This window comes from Schistocerca americana, chromosome 3 (genome assembly GCF_021461395.2).
Source record: "Schistocerca americana isolate TAMUIC-IGC-003095 chromosome 3, iqSchAmer2.1, whole genome shotgun sequence".
NCBI lineage: Eukaryota > Metazoa > Arthropoda > Insecta > Orthoptera > Acrididae > Schistocerca > Schistocerca americana.
Genome location: NC_060121.1, coordinates 688,694,766 through 688,708,028, shown reverse-complemented (window position 1 = coordinate 688,708,028; position 13,263 = coordinate 688,694,766). Strand labels below are relative to the sequence as shown.

At 44.7% G+C, this 13,263-nt stretch overlaps 1 protein-coding gene across 1 annotated transcript in view; it reads right to left on the bottom strand.

The window, feature by feature from the left end:
* LOC124606314 (juvenile hormone esterase-like) overlaps positions 1-13,263 on the bottom strand; it is a 136,851-nt gene that overhangs the window by 16,834 nt on the left and 106,754 nt on the right. The window contains exon 8 of the mRNA XM_047138296.1: positions 12,014-12,155. Within this exon, the coding sequence (XP_046994252.1) occupies positions 12,014-12,155 (142 nt within the window). The remainder of the gene's footprint in view (positions 1-12,013; positions 12,156-13,263) is intronic.

Sequence of the window (13,263 nt, the reverse complement as noted above, 5' to 3'; positions counted from 1 at the left end):
AGTAATCTAATTTACAGTCGATCAGATGCATTTCCAGATTACTTAAAATAACGTTCCTAAAAAGTAGCCTGCATAAATAATTTCATGTTTCAAAGTAGGGTAACTATCCCGATTCTAGAGCTGCAACTGTAATCGGAATTTAGAAGTCAGACAACTTTCAGATTTGTTAGCGCGAAGTTAAAAAATGGTTCAAATGGCTATGAGCACTATGCGACTCAACTTCTGAGGTCATCAGTCGCCTAGAACTTAGAACTAAATAAACGTAACTAACCTAAGGATATCACACACATCCATGCCCGAGGTGGGATTCAAACCTGCGACCGTAGCGGTCGCTCGGCTCCAGACTGTAGCGCCTAGAACCGCACGGCCACTCCGGCCAGCCAGGGCGAAGTTCAGTTACGCTCTGTTTCAGAGTACAACTTACAACAAACACACAACTTTCACCTTCAGTTGCGCACGACTGCTGTAACCGTTTGCTGAACTTTAGTATTACTTTTCATTCCTTGTCTCTTTGTATGTCGTGTTACTTTAAACGACCGGCTATCTGAATCTGACGAAGAACGAGCACAGAAAAGTGGCTAGGCTACTACGATCCTGGAAAACGTACTAAGTACTGCACGTTAACTGAGAACGCTGGAACGTGTAGAACATAGAACGGTACTGCTGTTGCTGCCACAACCATACTGCACGTTAAGCGACGATGATGCAAAGTCTGCCGGTTTGATATCCCTAATGTACTCGACTGTAAAATGCTACTACTGTTCCGGTTCAGCTACAGATTTGTTTTGACTTTTTATTCTCCACCCCAAAGTGTAGAGCGGCCTCTCTTGAGAAAACTCCTGACTGTGCCAACCCTCGCAGATAAACCGAAGACTGCCATATATTGGCAGAACATATAAAAAATGCAACAGGCCTACTAAAGTGACCTCCTACATTGTGCTTGTCCGTCCTCATCTGGAGTACTATTGCGCGGTATGGAATCCACATCGTATAGGACTAAAGGAGAACTTCAAAAAACAAAAAATTTCAAAAATAGGCAGCTCGTTTTGTGTTGTGACGAAATAGCGGAGAGAGTGCCACGGATATGTTACTGAATGGGGGGGGGGGGGGGGTGTTTTTCGTTGCGGCAGGGTTTTGTCATGAAATCACAAACTTTCTCCTCTAAATAAGAAAATATTTTGATGACGCCCACCTACGTAGGGAGAAACAATAATCATATAAAAAAAAATCAGAGCTCATCCGCGAAGACTGAAATTTTAGTTTCCCCCCGTGCTGTTTGCGAGTGGAACGGTAAAGAAATAGCAGGCACTTATTTGTAAATAACAGAGTAGTCAGGTAGATGTAGATGAATCTCGATACCGCACGATCGATTCTTTCTCAGTGTTTACTGAAAACGTCTAAATAGGTATACTGCATACGTCGAGCCAGTCATCTGCTTTACTTCGTTATGCACATACATACTCGAACATCCACTGGCGAGTAGACATACGGTCCTATAATGAAACTAAAGAACTCCAACTTCCGTTAAAGGTTCCCGAGAAGTTTACTCTCGTTGCAAAGCAATTGTCGGAACTGGAAACCCTCCCCCGAACATTCTCAGGTGGAGCCCCTTGGTCCTTAATCAGCTCGCCTGGTATCTGGCTCAAAATACGCCGCCTTTACAGTGGGTTTTCTTTTTTTCTTTTTATAGTGCACTTCATCAAAAATAGTCCTGAAGCGATAAATCTGATTACGTTACTAACAAATATGTCTGACAATGTCTGGCAAGGCTGCGGGCAGAGGGGTGTTTGGTGCTCGGATCCTATTTGAGCTAGGAACATGGGGTTAAAATGTTTCGGTTTAGAGCATACCAGCGGCCAATTTTATAGACATCCGACCATCTGTCTTATTGTAGCTATGTTGTAGTACATTAAGCAAGGTTCGAACGGCGAACCGTCGCTGGCGCCCGCACAAATTGTGCAAATCCTTTAATTCATTTCGCAAAAGATTTTAAACAGGCTGAAATTGGTGTTCAGCTAATAGCACCATTTGAATATGCACCGTCCGCATTTTTCGTGCAAAAACAGTAACGCCCGTTCGCATTTTACGTGCGAAAGCAGCAGTCACCCTTAAATAACTGCGGACTGGACTGATGGTTAGGTTAGGTTAGTGTTGTTTAACGTCCCGTCGACAACGAGGTCATTAGAGACGGAGCGCAAGCTCGGTTTAGGTAAGGATGGGGAAGGAAATCGGCCGTGCCCTTTCAAAGGAACCATCCCGGCATTTGCCTTAAACGATTTAGGGAAATCACGGAAAACCTAAATCAGGATGGCTGGAGACGGGATTGAACCGTCGTCCTCCCGAATGCGAGTCCAGTGTGCTAACCACTGTGCCACCACGCTCGGTGGACTGGACTGATGGTTCAAGTTTGGTCACCAGTGTATCGCACTTTGGTCTAAAATAATTTTCGACCACTTGAAAAATGTTGATTCGTTTTGATTTTATATGCAAAAAATGCGTTTCTGGGGCTTTTTGAAGCGGGCCTCTTTGATTCATTAAACTTGAACGAATCGGTTTAAACTTTGCAAAAAGATAGATAAATGGATAAAGTCGAAACGAATTTGTTTTATCCGAGAGTAATCTTTAGCCGTTGTCGAGATACAATGGGTTAACGTCTAACTAAATGCAGCAGCTAAATTTCGTTCTTACGTTACGTGAATGCGTGGAAACGGTTTAAAGTGAATTAGATAAATAAAAAATACAATATTACGATAAAATTGTAAACTTGCTTTCAAAAAGCGCGGTGGACAACTGCAGTGTGCTGGTCCGATTGAGGACTGTGTGCGTTGAGGATGCGCCGCCGCCCGGCACTCGGCGCCGCGACGCCGTCTGCTGGTCGGTCGCCCCGGCGGTTCTCGCTGTTGGTTTGTATCGCAGCTGTGCGGACGTGTTGGCGCGTGCGCTGTGCTGGGAGAGTTCGCTTCGACACCCAAGTGGGCTAGCGTTGGAGCTGCCCGGTCACCCTTGGTGGCCGCGTGTTGTCTCCCGCCGGCGACGCCACGACAGCACGCTCCCGGGCCTCTGTCGGCAGCGGCAAGCTCAGTTGGGAGCACGGTTGGTCGCACTGAAAGCGTCTACTCGCCTGACTCCGGGCGATTGCGCCTCTCTCGAACCCGACCAAGTACTTAGGAAGGCGCTGCGCGCCGCCGGGACCTGAGAGGGTTTCGAGGTGTATCGTGCAGGGGAGCTCTGCCTCTTCCTGTTTGCAGAATAATTGAGCGGACGCTAGCTTCATCACGATTTTACGTGCAGAAAACACGTTTCTTGAATGTGTCTTTTTTTATTTTTTTCCTTTTTTCTTACGCGCGCCACTTCTATGTTTCAAACTTGTGCGAATCAGTTCAAATTTAGTAAGACTACAGACATATACATGTAATTAATCGTCGTCCTGTTTTGTGAAACCCTTACCCGCAACATGGTTCAAAAGATAATAAAAGAATGTATACCGGGTCTATCGCAGACCGAGTCAATAACAATCTGCATCCGGCGCCAAGCTATGTCGGTCTAACGTCAAAATTATGATAGAATGAAAGTTGGGAATCAGAATGAAAAATGCTCCTATTGTAGCACTAAAAAGGCGAATATGTTCCTGGGCAGAGTTAGCGATGTAAAAGAAGGGAGCTAGCTTTGATTTAAATGTTTTTGAAGCTACCAAATAAGTCCGTCTCTTATACCGGGGCCGGCCGCGGTGGTCTAGCGACTGCTACGGTCGCAGGTTCGAATCCTGCCTCGGGCGTGGATGTGTGTGATGTCCTTAGGTTCGTTAGGTTTAAGTAGTTCTAAGTTCTAGGGGACTGATGACCATAGATGTTAAGTCCCATAGTGCTCAGAGCCATTTGAACCATTTTTTTCTTATACCGGGTGATCAAAAAGTCAGTATAAATTTGAAAACGTAATAAACCACGGAATAATGTCGATAGAGAGGTAAATATTGACATACATGCTTGAAATGACATGGGGTTTTATTAGAACCAAAAAAAAAAAAACCAAAGTAATGCTAGACGCGTGAAAGATCTCTTGCGCGCGTCGTTTGGTGATGATCGTGTGCTCAGCCGCCACTTTCGTCACGCTTGGCCTCCCAGGTCCCCAGACCTCAGTCCTTGCGATTACGGCTTTGGGTTTACCTGAAGTCGCAAGTGTATCGTGATTGACCGACATCTCTAGGGATGCTGAAAGACAACATCCGACGCCAATGCCTCACCTTAACTCCGGACATGCTTTACAGTGCTGTTCACAATATTATTCCTCGACTAAAGCTATTGTTGAGGAATGATGGTGGACATACTGAGCATTTACTTTGTCTTACTTTGTTATGATAATTATTGCTATTCTGATCAGATGAAGTGCCATCTGTCGGACATTTTTTGAACTTTTGTATTTCTTTGGTTCTAATAAAACCCCATGTCCTTCCAAGCATGTGTGTCAATTTGTACCTCTCTATCTAAATTATTCCGTGATTTATTCAATTTTCAAATTTATACTGACTTTTTGATCACCCGGTATTTCTAACTCCGCCCAGGACATATTGGCCTTTATTGTACTATAACAGAAGCATTTTTCATTCTGTTACTTAAGAAATAAAAAAATCGTGCTTTAAATGACACTGCTTTGAGATGTTACCACCTGTTGTCAGCTTGGAAGACTGGACTGTTCACAACGTGCTCATCGAGAAGATGTAGAACAAACGCCAACACTTGGCCACTACAATATTGAAATAAATACCCTGGTTCATGTTGACAGTGACTTGAAAGAACGGACCATAACCATCGTACGTGAATCACTTTCAGTACATCATAGAACCCCTCGCGCACTGTGGGAAAAGTGCCTCATTCGGCAGTCGATCTATTCGGCGCTTTGCATCATTTCAAAAGAGATAACATCGCGACTAGTCTGTCACACTATACGTCTCAAATCAGCTACTAGTCAGTTTCTGTGTTTCTTTGTCCACTGAATACGTGCAACTGTATGTGTCACTGTGAGCCTTTCGCGAGGTATCCATCTTCGTATTCTCACTGAACGCATTTCCTACAGCAATGTTCGGTTGGAGCCTGCTTGCGATGGAACTGCATTTACTGAGATCCTCAACTCCTGTTCCATATTGGAAGAAGAAGAGTATATTTGGGCCGCAAATAATATATTTAACACTAAAAGTGGCCACCAAGAAAAAAAGAACAGGGAGGACCAACGAGAGGATAGTGTCGCCTGGCAGCAGTTTCACATTGAAACTATTCAATTTATCATAGCTTTACATAAATTGAATTTTTCTTTTTTTTTCCAGTCGTGTGATAGAAACTTACTTGGGACGCATGCAGCCTACCGGCCGCGTGTTAGACACCTCTTATCTACAGTGCTTTACAGTAATCACTGCACTCAGTCGGTCATAAATACAATCGGACATTAAAGTCTACACACATCGTAAAAATAACAATTGAAGTCAAAATCAATCAAGAAAATATTACGTATTCACTTTCTGTGACATAAACAGACATGTTAAGAACTGAAAAACAACATATACACTGCATAATTATTAATAATTCCATATACTGACATGTTGAGCATACAAATGAAACAGCGGTCAGGTACGAAAGTAAACATACACTGTGATGTTCTTCACTTTCAGGCCCAATTTAATATTTTGTATTGCCACCTTACGCTTCGATCACAGCTTCCAAACGTCGAGGCATAGTTTCCAAAACTGCGTGTGAAATCTTATGGGCCTTAACTGCTAAGGTCATCAGTCCCTAAGCTTACACACTAATTAACCTAAACTATCCTAAGGACAAACACACACCCGTGCCCGAGGGAGGACTCGAACCTCCGCCGGGACCAGCCGCACAGTCCATGACTGCAGCGCCCTAGACCGCTCGGCTCGGCTAATCCCGCGCGGCTCATAGATTCCACCAATCTTTTTGTGTACTCAGGTGAAAAGTTATTCCATTCTCTCACTAAGGCTGCTTTTAAATCATCTTTGCTTTTGATGTTGTATTTTTTTATCATATGCTTTAGTTCTCCCCAAAGATGTTCAATTGGGTTAATGTCTGGTGGCTGGGGAGGCGAATGCAACTGTTTTGGTACATTGTAAAGTAGCCATTGTTTTACGACAATGGCCGTATGCTTGGGGTCATTCTCTTGCTGAAACACCAAGTCTGTTCTTAGTCCCAGTTTCTCAGCAGACTGCTTCAGATTCTCCTTTACGATGGTGAGGTACTTCCATTTATCAATAATACGTTCAATAAATACTGAATTTCCAACTCCAGTTCCAGACATGCAACCCCACAAAAGAATATTTCCATCACTATACTTCACTGATGGGACAAGATTTCTCTTCTTCCAACTTTCATTCCTTCTTTGCCAAACCTTTTGCTGCGCATCACACTGGAAGACGTTAAACTTACTGTCATCCGTAAAAAGTACTGTATTCAAAAATGTGGAATTCTAGGCTCTGCTGTTCATTTACCCTGCTTATGAACGGTTTCTTCCTTGCTGTTCTACTTTCAAATCCATGATTGTGCAGGTGTCTTCGTACTGTTATGGGATGAACACTATTTCCACTAGTATTTGCGACATCTAATGCCAACTCCGTGGCTGTAATTCTGGGATCCTCATTTACTTTTATAATGACATGTCGGCGTTCCCTGTTAGGTAATTTTGGTCGTCGACCTCATCTAGCTTTGTTTTCTACGCTTCCTCGATCCTTGTAATTTCTTATTTCGGTTTGCACACTTGCATGGCTCCTAAAAATTTCCCTAATTTTCAGAAGTCAAAAACCCTTTTTACTGAGCTCAGTAATATTTTTCCTCGCCTCCACTGGTATTTCGGTTCTTTTTGAATCCATATTACGCGATCTAATTATGTATTGCAATGCACGTTTATTATATCAACAAACCACACCACATGCATTGTGTTCACAGCAACGTCTCTCTTGCAACTAACGACAGACTCGAAGTGTGTTGCGACTTCTGTACCGCAGTAAACAAACTCTGTTGCATCTATCCGGCTTGCAGTGCACAATACCGGTCTGAACACCTTGGTTTATTTTATTGTGGACGTGGATGCAGGCACAGAGTTGCACGTCTACGTCTGTGGATCCAGGCTGTACGCAACATGCTACAAAATGGGTGTGTATGTAGACTTTTGTGTCCGACTGTATTTTGTCGCAGGTTTGAATCCTGCCTCGGGCATGGATGTGTGTGATGTCGTTTGATTAGTTAGGTTTAAGCAGTTCTAAGTCTAGGGGACTGATGACCTCAGATGTTAAGACCCATAGTGCTTAGAGCCATTTGAACCATTTTTGTATTTTGTCGGATGAATTTATTCAACGACTGTTCGTCAGAGTAATTTAACGGTATGTCGTCAATTGTACATGTTTTACTTGGTGTCGTTGCAGTACGCATTGCCCCTATGCCCAATGAGTTCTTTGTATATTTGGATCCGAACAACAGCTTGACAGCCGGCCGGAGTGGCCGTGCGGGTCTAGGCGCTACAGTCTGGAACCGAGCGACCGCTCCGGTCGCAGGTTCGAATCCTGCCTCGGGCATGGATGTGTGTGATGTCCTTAGGTTAGTTAGGTTTACTTAGTTCTAAGTTCTAGGCGACTCATGACCTCAGAAGTTAAGTCGCATAGCGCTCAGAGCCATTTGAACAATTTTTTGAACAGCTTGACAGTCAAGCAGAGTCGAAAGGGGAACAAGTTGGTAACGTAGGTTCGTAATTGTCCGTGCGCGCTATGTGGCTCTGGTGTCAAGAACCTGGTGAATCCCTAGTAAACACGTCACACGTTCCCTGGCAACGTGGAGTCGTGAATTCCGTTTGTTGGACCTTAAAATCTGTGTCACTTCTCGGTGCACACTCTCCATTGCTTAAAATAAACACGCCACAGAGAGAACTAAAACACTCTTTGCATAGAGTCACAGAAATTGCATCTCAGGACGCAATTGTCACTTGTGGTTGGTACCTGTGACGACAGCGTCCGTAACAGAGGACATGAGCTAACCCATCTAAATTAGTTACCGCTGTGATAACTGGCCAGCAAACAACTAGGTAATAGGTCTCAGTCAGTCTCTTATGGGGTAATATATCGTGGCCAGTCCAAACAATAAATAATTTATAAGTTAAAAGAAAAACAGTAAATTTTGGTGACTGTTTAATGCTATCACAAAAGTCTTTTTTTTTATCAAGAACCGATTTGGAAATTTGTTGTCGGTCAGTCGCACTAGGTGAGATACTTTGTTGCTTATAAAAATATGAAACGTATAGGTGCAGGAAATAGACATATACACTCCTGGAAATGGAAAAAAGAACGCATTGACACCGGTGTGTCAGACCCACCATACTTGCTCCGGACACTGCGAGAGGGCTGTACAAGCAATGATCACACGCACGGCACAGCGGAGACACCAGGAACCGCAGTGTTGGCCGTCGAATGGCGCTAGCTGCGCAGCATTTGTGCACCACCGCCGTCAGTGTCAGCCAGTTTGCCGTGGAATACGGAGCTCCATCGCAGTCTTTAACACTGGTAGCATGCCGCGACAGCGTGGACGTGAACCGTATGTGCAGTTGACGGACTTTGAGCGAGGGCGTATAGTGGGCATGCGGGAGGCCGGGTGGCCGTACCGCCGAATTGCTCAACACGTGGGGCGTGAGGTCTCCACAGTACATCGATGTTGTCGCCAGTGGTCGGCGGAAGGTGCACGTGCCCGTCGACCTGGGACCGGACCGCAGCGACGCACGGATGCACGCCAAGACCGTAGGATCCTACGCAGTGCCGTAGGGGACCGCACCGCCACTTCCCAGCAAATTAGGGACACTGTTGCTCCTGGGGTATCGGCGAGGACCATTCGCAACCGTCTCCATGAAGCTGGGTTACGGTCCCCCACACCGTTAGGCCGTCTTCCGCTCACGCCCCAACATCGTGCAGCCCGCCTCCAGTGGTGTCGCGACAGGCGTGAATGGAGGGACGAATGGAGACGTGTCGTCTTCAGCGATGAGAGTCGCTTCTGTCTTGGTGCCAATGATGGTCGTCTGCGTGTTTGGCGCCGTGCAGGTGAGCGCCACAATCAGGACTGCATACGACCGAGGCACACAGGGCCAACACCCGGCATCATGGTGTGGGGAGCGATCTCCTACACTGGCCGTACACCACTGATGATCGTCGAGGGGACACTGAATAGTGCACGGTACATCCAAACCGTCATCGAACCCATCGTTCTACCATTCCTAGACCGGCAAGGGAACTTGCTGTTCCAACAGGACAATGCACGTCCGCATGTATCCCGTGCCACCCAACGTGCTCTAGAAGGTGTAAGTCAACTACCCTGGCCAGCAAGATCTCCGGATCTGTCCCCCATTGAGCATGTTTGGGACTGGATGAAGCGTCGTCTCACGCGGTCTGCACGTCCAGCACGAACGCTGGTCCAACTGAGGTGCCAGGTGGAAATGGCATGGCAAGCCGTTCCACAGGACTACATCCAGCATCTCTACGATCGTCTCCATGGGAGAATAGCAGCCTGCATTGCTGCGAAAGGTGGATATACACTGTATTAGTGCCAACATTGTGCATGCTCTGTTGCCTGTGTCTATGTGCCTGTGGTTCTGTCAGTGTGATCATGTGATGTATCTGACCCCAGGAATGTGTCAATAAAGTTTCCCCTTCCTGGGACAATGAATTCACGGTGTTCTTATTTCAATTTCCAGGAGTGTACATTGACGGGAAAAATCTCAACACCAAAATTTGAATAATATAGAGTAATAAAATTTCGGGAATACATTTGCCTAGGCAACGTATTTAAGTGATTAACATTGTAAGATCACAGGTTAAAATAATCACGAGATAAGCCACTGCAAATGGGAAATGCTGGTATATCAATAACCGGTGTAGCCGCCAGAATATTGAATGCAAGCGCGCAAACGTACATGCATTGTGCTTTACAGGTGGGGGACGTCGGTTTGTGGGATGGAGTTCAAAGCCTGTTGCACTCGGTTTGTCAATACAGGGGCAATTAATGCTGGTTGGAGAAGAGGTTGGAGTTGTCGTCCGATAATGCCCATATGTGTTCGACTCGATCTGACGAGCGTGGACCCCAGGCAACATGTTTACTCTCTCTAGAATGTGTTGAGTTACAACAGCCTTATCCTGCTGGAAAACTCCCCTGTAATTCTGTTCATTAATGGCAGCACAACAGGTCGAATTTCCAGACTGATGTACCAACCTGCAGTCAGGTACGTGAGATAACTGCGAAAGTGCTCCTACTGTCGTACGAAATCTCATCCCAGACCAGACCATAACTCCAGGTGTAGGTCCAGTGTGTGCAGCACGCAAACAGGTTGGTTGCAGGCCCTCAAGTGGCCTCCTCCTAACCAACACACGACCATCGCTGGCACCTGGGCAGAAACTGCAGGAACACAACAGACCTCCACCCTGCCCTTCAGTGAGCTGTCGCTTGACACCACTGAAGTCGGAAATGGCTGTGTTTTTGGGTCAGTGGAATGCACGTTATAGGGCTTCTGGCTCGGAGCTGTCCCTGAAGCAACCGTTATGTAACAGTTGATTGGTGTCACTGTGGTGCCAAGTGCTGCTCAGATTGCTGCTGCAAACGGAGTACGATGCGCCAGAGCCACAGCCGTACATGATGGTCTTTTCTGTCGGTAGTGTCACGTGGTCGTCCAGGGCCCGCTCTTCTTATGACAGTATATTCCCCTGACCACTGCCGCCATCGATCATGTACAATGGCTACATTCCAAGTCTTTCTGCTGTATCACTGAAGGAACATCCCGCTTCTTATAACCCTATTACAAGAGCTCTTTCAAACTCAGTGAGCATTCTTGACTAACATCAACTCCCCAGTGTCAAAGATAACTAACATTCACAACCGTCATAGCGTTATTTGTGTTCTCGTAGCTACGCACCTAGCGCTACTCTTTTGCGACTGTCACGAAATTTGAATAAACATATATCTTTCAGGTGCAGAAACACGCCTACCGAATTTCGTTTATGTCGCACAACTCTTCCTTGCTGTTGTGACTTTTTCCGTTAATTTATTTTCAGGCGTATATAAGGTGAACAAGAACTCCACCGATAAATTTTCACACGTGGCAGAATGGACCAACAAACGAAAAAAGTTAAGTTAACATGGACTCTAAAGGGCATACTTGTTCGTCTCCGGTACTATGAAGCACACCTCTTCTATTGCAACCTCTTTGCTTTTCATATTGTGGGAGGAGGTAGCATGGACCGGAACAAGAGATAAATGTGCGCTCTAAGTATCGGCTCTAAAATGCACACCTTATGAGGAATGAGCTCTCGTTCAGTATGGAGATGTTTCACATTTGCGAACATGAACAAGGGCCTATGTCTCTTAAGGTACGCACTTTAAAGCCAATATTTAGTGAACATTTTAGTCCTTATTATATGAAGGCGTGATGTCTATTCTTTCGGACATGCCAGAAAGAACAGACACCTCGCAGAATCCGCAGCTTCAAGTTCATCGTCGATCCTTTAACTCAGTGTTTTTATCATTATTATTATTATTATTATTATTACAGAGGGCAGCCAACCCTCTGACCTACCGTACCGCAACTGCGCGGACTATATCAGTACGCCTCAGGCCGATCCACATTCACATCGAGCACCAGCTACCAGCAGTCCCTGCCCATTTCCTCCATGTTTGCTCTCTGAGATTCCCAGAGGTCGGACGTGTTTGTGCATCCGCACTGAAGATGGTGGATCCACTGCCCACGTCAGAAAGAACAGACACAACACATTCATATAATCTGACAGACCTAGGCGGGCAGTGTAATACTTTCTTAAATCTAATTTGTGTTGGATAAAAACTTCCAGAATTTCGGAATTATATTTACATTTAACAATATTTGTCGATACGTTAATAGCAAATACAAATAAGATGAAAGCAGAAAAATACAACATAACAGCCTTTAAATCAACTGCAGAATATACAACACTTTGGCCTTATCTTACCTGAGATTTCTTCGCTTCCAGCTAAATCTGTGAAACTGTACTTCCCCTTATACGAAAACAAATAGAAATACACTGGCGCTCTGTCTTTGTATCTTCCGACAGCGTCGACTGCGGGCCAGATGAAAACGGAATCTGAATAGAACTACGAAAAAAAATTCCATTAGGCACAACGTTCATTAAAGAAATCAAAATGAAAATTAATCAACCACATGGCAAATGCTATACTGAAGAAAAATTTATTACATCAGTTGTAGATGCGTGAAAGCCTTATACGTGTAATGGCGTAAGTAAAACTGTACAAAATGTGGTCGGTTGTATTTTTTTTTTTCAAATAATGAATTTTTGTATGTATGGACAGAATAATAAATAGAAGGGTTAATAAAGCCTGAAGTACTTTAGAGAAACGAAGATCCTGATATGCCTGATACGAAAAATTTACTGCAAAACAAATTAATGGAGTAAGGAACATACCGAAGTAGATGAGTGAAATGAAAATAAATGAATGTGAGTGGGACATGTAGTAAGGCAGATATATGTTAGCTAATTAATTAGTTACATGTTCCGTAGATCACTTGAACGATTATTTTATTAAAATGATGTAGAGTGAGCCAGTTTACAGGATATGTGCATATTATAGTGTTAACACCAAGGACTACACCCTTTCTATGTTCATGCAATGCATGCTACAGAACAGACGCTACTATGTAACCTTACAATCTAAAAACAGCCGATGGAGGACACAGAAAAATGGACTTGCACAGGGTAGTGTCTTGGCTTCAATATTATTTAACATCTATACGAATGACCTTCCCATCAGCCACCAGACGCGAATGTTCATTTATGCTGATGATGCAGCAGTGGCCAGACAGGATAAAACCTTTGAACAAGTGGAGGAGAATCTCACAAGAGCCTTAACAGAACTTGCTACCTATTACGATGGCAATAATCTCAAACCAAACCCTAGTAAATCTCAAGTATCCGCCTTCCATCTTAGGAACAAACAAGCCAAACGGAAATTCCGAGTCATGTGGCAAGGGGAAGAGCTGAAGCATACAAACAGACCAAAGTACCTGGGAGTAACATTGGACAGAGCACTTACTTTTAAGCAGCACTGTCACAACACTAAAAAAAAGGTCTGTGCCAGGAACAACATACTGCAGAAGCTAACAGGTTCATCGTGGGGAGCTCAACCACACGTTTTGCGCACCACGGGTCTGGCGCTGAGTATCTCGGCAGAGAATACGGGGCGC